The following is a 5,639-nucleotide window of genomic DNA, read 5'->3' as shown; positions in this document are numbered from 1 at the left end:
CATGCATTTAAGAAAACTGGTTTTCTATTGTTGGTGATGAATTTGCAGTTATCCAATGTAATTAGGACATACTTAAATAGTTCAAGGTGAACTTTCTGTTAGTTAGTCGCGGACCAAATCTTGTTAAATACAGTTGCTTAACTTGTGCATACATCGTTTGTTTTATTTTAATAGCTGCTAAAAAGGTGACCCCGACGTGATCGTATCACGCGATTTTTTCGTTTGTTTCCGGCCGCTTACTGAGATAATTCTGCCACACTAGTGTAAACGTCAGCAACTTCGTCATGCCAGGGGAAGGTGCAGATCGAGTAGCCTTTCTAAAGCTGAAAACAAAGGCCATATTCAGCAGACTGGAGAGCTTGATTAACGAGTTGGACGCAGACAAGCTACACAGTATGGATGAGTACAGTCTTTCAGCAATGCTAGAATCCTTAGGCGAATTGAAATCCAGTTTTTCTGCCGCACACACAAGCCTAGAGGAATTGGACTTCGACTCCATTGCCAGCGACCTGCCAAGTAACTTCGATGCTGCTCTAATCAACCTTAGAGCTACACTGCAACGCGAGATTGGTAAACGTAGTGCCTCGCAACATTGCTCCACGCTCAGAATGAACTCCAGTGAGACCCAATCAATCATTGTGAACGCTAATAGCTCACGCTTGCCATTGCTGACACTGCCTAGATTCAGTGGCGCCTACACCGAGTGGACAAATTTCTATTCAATGTTCACGTCAATAATCGACAAGGACAGCGACCTCACCAACATCGACAAATTGCAGCATCTTCGTTCCTGTCTGAGCGGCGCTGCCCTTGACACCGTGCGCTCGCTGGAAATAAACGACGCTAATTATAACACTGCATTAGATCTTTTACAAAAGCGCTTCGATAACAAACGTCTTATATTTCAGGCACACGTCAGGGAGATATTTGAGCTAGAGAGGGCAGATTCAAACGTAACCAAGCTACGAGAGCTGACAGATAAGGTCACAGCACACATACGCGCATTGCAGTCGCTCGCATCCAATGGGAAGATCGCAGATGGCATCATCGTACAATTGGTGATCCAGAAACTCGACAAAAAGACGCAAGCTAAATGGGAGGAGAGTTCATCGATCAGCGAACTGCCATCCTGGGATCAATTAGCTATGTTCTTGGAGAAGCGCTGCAGAACACTCGAGAACGTTGAGCATTCTATGCAGACACCGACTGGTCAGGCGGTAAAAGCTAACAAGAACGTGAGTACTGGTCAGAGGAAATCCTTTGTTGCTTCCAACGGCTCAAAAGGTGTTTGTGTGTTTTGTGGATCTGCCGAGCATGCAATTTATAGCTGTCAACGCTTCGCAAATTTGTCTCCGAACTTACGCCTGAGGGAAGTTAAGAAGCTTTCCCTTTGTCTTAACTGCCTAAAGACTGGGCATCAAATTCGTGACTGCAAATCCGGATCGTGCCGCGCCTGTCAGTCGAAACACCACACGCTCTTGCATTTCGAACGCTCAACTGCATCGTTAATCAATAGTCAAGCCGAAGCTTCGTCGGCAGCTACAGTTCAATCCAACGCTATGACTGCATCGTTATCTGTGTCGCCTAGTGCCCCAGTATCTCCTTCTGATGCTGTGTTCCTAGCTACTGCCGTCGTTCTGGTAAAAAATCGTGCTGGAAGCTTCGTGCCTTGCAGGGCGCTTTTAGATTCTGGCTCCCAGTTACACTTTGTCACAACTCGCCTTGCAAACCAATTGCAGCTTGTAAAAGCAAAATCTTCTGCTACAGTATCTGGCATTGGAGATGCCAATTTCTCAACGGAGGGTTACTCAGTCGACCTCGTACTGAAGTCGCGGACTTCAGATTTCTCAACAAACATAACAGCTGTTGTTGTGCAAACCATAACCGACAACCAGCCTGGCTGCTCCGTGAGCACCAACGAGTGGAATGTTCCGTCGAATATACAACTAGCTGATCCTGGGTTCAACTTACCGCAGCGAATTGATCTGCTCATTGGAGCAGCATTGTTCTTCGATCTGCTATGTGTGGGGCAGATACGCTTGGCATACGGTTTACCACTCCTTCAGAAAACACGCCTCGGTTGGGTGCTATCTGGAGGGGGGCAACAAGCTCCAAAACTATCATCTTTTGTAGTGCGACGGAAATCCTCCAGTGATATTATTTCCACTCGGTTGGAAGATTTAGTGCGTCAGTTCTGGGAAATAGAGCACAACTTCGAGCCGATCTCTAAGGCCTCCCAAGAAGATATCGACTGCGAAGCCCACTTCCGGGAAAATTATTTGCGATTGTCATCAGGCGAATACTCAGTTCGTCTTCCCATGAAGCGTGGTGTGGAGGCCCTTGGAGACTCCTATTTGCAAGCTCGTCAAAGCTTCGAAAGTCTTGAACGAAAATTCGCTCGTAACCCTGAGCTTAAAACAGAATATAGTAAGTTCATAAAGGAATATCTGGACCTTAATCACATGTCGCTAGTTACCAATGAGGTTTTTCAACAATGCAAATATTTTCTGCCGCATCATTGCGTCATCAAGGATGACAGTAGCACAACAAAGCTGAGAGTGGTTTTTGATGGCTCTGCATCCACTACTTCGGGCTTTGCGCTGAACGACCTACTCATGGCAGGCCCAACTATTCAGCCGAAACTTTTTAATATCCTTATTAGATTTCGTACTTTTCCCATAGCACTTACTGGGGACATCTGTAAGATGTATAGGTGTGTTCGCGTCACCCCACCAGATAGCATGCTCCAATGCATATTGTGGCGTGAATCTCCTCAGGAAAACTTTGCCATCTATAAGTTAGACACGCTGACTTATGGAACTAAGCCTGCGTCATTTCTGGACATGCGTGCCATGCACCAACTCGCAGCTGACGAATCCTCGACTTACGCCATTGGTGCAGAAATAGTGCGTCGAGACTTCTACGTAGATGACTTGATTTCTGGAGGCGATTCGATGGAAGAAGTACTGAATATCAAGCTACAAACAACTAGCCTCCTTGCTCGAGGAAACTTTAAGTTACGCAAGTGGTGCTCTAATAGTCCAGATATCCTTCGTGATATACCTGACGTAGACAAGGAACGTTTCCTTAAGTTTGACGATGGCAGTGACATCACCAAAGCTCTGGGACTAGTTTGGGATCCGGTCAAGGACAAGCTGCTATTTTCGTTTGTGCCACAACGAAAACTCGGTAAAAACTCAAAACGCTCTGCGTTGTCTACTCTAGCTCGCTGTTACGATCCCCTTGGACTAATGGGCCCTACGCTGACCAAGGCGAAGATTCTTCTGCAACGCATGTGGAGAGACAAGCTTGAGTGGGATGAGAGTCTACCGCAATCGTTAAACACCGCCTGGTCTGCCTTTTGCAGCGGGTTTGCAGACATACAGCACCTATCATTTCCTCGTTACGTCTTGCAACCTGGGGCCATTACAGAAATTCATGCATTTTGCGATGCAAGCCTTGAAGCTTATGGGGCTTGCGTTTATACGCGTTCAGCCAAGGATAGTAAGGTACAAGTGCACCTGTTGTGTTCGAAGGCCCGTGTCGCTCCACTGAAGACTATCACCGTGCCCAAGCTGGAACTCTGTGCAGCAACACTGCTGGCACAACTCATGGGTGAGTTTACAAAAATGAAGCTTTTTAACTGTTCATTTCATTGTTGGTCAGATTCCTCCACTGTCCTCTCGTGGCTGCGAGAAGAACCATCGAAATTTAACGTATTTGTCGCTAACCGAATTTCCACCATACATCAACTAACGGAGGGCATGCGGTGGCACTATGTTCCGACAGCAATGAATCCGGCGGACATTTTATCCAAAGGAGCTACCCCGCAGGAACTTCTAAAATCTTCACTTTGGATGCACGGCCCGTCATTTTTGCGAGAAGTGGATGGCAGCTGGCCGCGCATGTGTCTACCACAACCAAAACTTCCAGAACTTCGACAAAAGGTGTTGCTTGCCGCACATAACCGCAATGACATTTCGCTTTCGTTCAAGTACATTAATTCATTTGGAACAATGCAGCGCATTTTTGGGTACGTCAGCAAATTTGTCAATATTACAACATCGCCAAGCTCTTCGCAGCTCACAGCCGCAGATATTCACCATGGAACTCAACTGCTTATTCGCTTAGTACAAAGGGCGCAACTTTGGCCGGAGTACACGGCATTACAGGCCAATAATTGCGTCCCGAGTTCGAGCAGCATTGTTTCGCTATCACCATTTCTTGATGACTTTGGAATTATTAGAGTCGGCGGGCGATTAAAAAACTCTATGCTTAGTTTTGAATCGCGCCACCCATGCATTATTCCGAAGGATCATCCACTGACATTTAGTATAATAACCTTTTTTCATCGCAAACAACATCACGCAGGTCCTCAAGCTTTACTCGCCTTCATTCGAATGCAGTTTTGGCCCATAGGTGGTCGGAAAACAGTCACTCGAGTACTACAAAAATTCATTATTTGCTGCAAATCGAGACCGCGCCTTGTCGAGCACATAATGGCCGACCTGCCTAAAGAGCGAATTCAGGCCTCGCGCCCATTCATAGTCACCGGTGTGGACTACTGTGGGCCATTTTATTACAAGCCTGAAGTACGCAATAAATCGCCCCACAAATGTTATGTAAGCGTTTTCATTTGCTTCGCCACAAAGGCTGTATGGATGGAGTTGGTAAGAGACCTCTCAACAGGTGCTTTCATTGACGCGCTAAAACGATTCATCGCTACGCGTGGCATACCCAGCTGCATCTGGTCTGACAATGCGACGAATTTTGTAGGCGCCAAGAACGAGCTTAAAGAACTACGGAACTTAGCCCTCAGCGAGAAACACCGCAGCGAAGTCCACAACTTTTGCCTCAGTAATGGCTTTGATTGGCGTTTCATCCCACCTCGCTCTCCGCACTTTGGCGGTTTGTGGGAAGCGGCCGTAAAAACAGCCAAACAACATTTCTATCGTTCCGTTGGCTCATCACTGCTTGGCTTCGATGAATTGCGTACTTTGGTATGTCAAATCTGTGCTGTAATTAACTCTCGTCCTCTCGTACCCCTTTCAGAAAACCCAGAGGATTTAGATGTGCTAACGCCAGGCCATTTTTTGATTGGTGGTTCTCTGACAGCTCTTCCGGAACCGGATCTAACGACGCTAAACTACGACCGACTTGATCGATGGCAGCGTGCAGCATACATTAAACAGGTTTTTTGGAAGCGGTGGACTCAAGAGTATCTAACTCTTCTACAGCAACGCGCAAAGTGGCGTTTACCTCATGCCAACATTCAAGTCAATGATGTCGTATGCATAAAGGAAGAAAACTCACCACCACTGAAGTGGCCTCTAGCACGGGTAATCGAAGTTGTCCCTGGAGCAGACGGTGTCGTACGTGTGGCACTTTTAAAAACATCTAGCGGCATAACGCGACGAGCCGTGAACAAGCTGTGTGTCCTCCCGGTGAAGGATTCTGTTGAAAGCCCTGACCTTTCAACGGGGGGGGAGGATGTTCGGAGCAGCAGCGGATAAGCCAGCAACATAAAATATGTTTATCAAAATCAATATGAATAACGTTATCTGATCACACTGAAATTTTCATACTCAATTGAGCTGCATATTTACTTGTATGTATTTAAACTGTGCTAATTTTGTTTC

The 5,639-nt window shown here is 46.5% G+C and overlaps 2 protein-coding genes across 2 annotated transcripts; both read left to right on the top strand.

Annotated features, from left to right (window-relative positions):
• The first annotated feature begins 395 nt into the window (after positions 1-395).
• LOC118756468 lies at positions 396-4,131 on the top strand. Its single transcript, XM_036491230.1, has 3 exons — positions 396-3,615; positions 3,667-4,033; positions 4,083-4,131. The coding sequence occupies exons 1-3, from the start codon at positions 396-398 to the stop codon at positions 4,129-4,131; spliced, it is 3,636 nt and encodes a 1,211-aa protein (XP_036347123.1).
• Positions 4,132-4,499: 368 nt separating this feature from the next.
• On the top strand, positions 4,500-5,000 carry LOC118756469 (the record flags this gene model as incomplete). The annotated part of the gene is made up of 1 exon (XM_036491232.1): positions 4,500-5,000. A coding segment is annotated over exon 1 (501 nt), but the record flags the coding sequence as incomplete, so codon positions are not given.
• Positions 5,001-5,639: the final 639 nt, after the last annotated feature.

This window comes from Rhagoletis pomonella, unplaced genomic scaffold (genome assembly GCF_013731165.1).
Source record: "Rhagoletis pomonella isolate Grant_MI unplaced genomic scaffold, Rhpom_1.0 Rhpom_scaffold_10418, whole genome shotgun sequence".
NCBI lineage: Eukaryota > Metazoa > Arthropoda > Insecta > Diptera > Tephritidae > Rhagoletis > Rhagoletis pomonella.
This window is presented reverse-complemented; position numbering and strand designations above follow the sequence as displayed.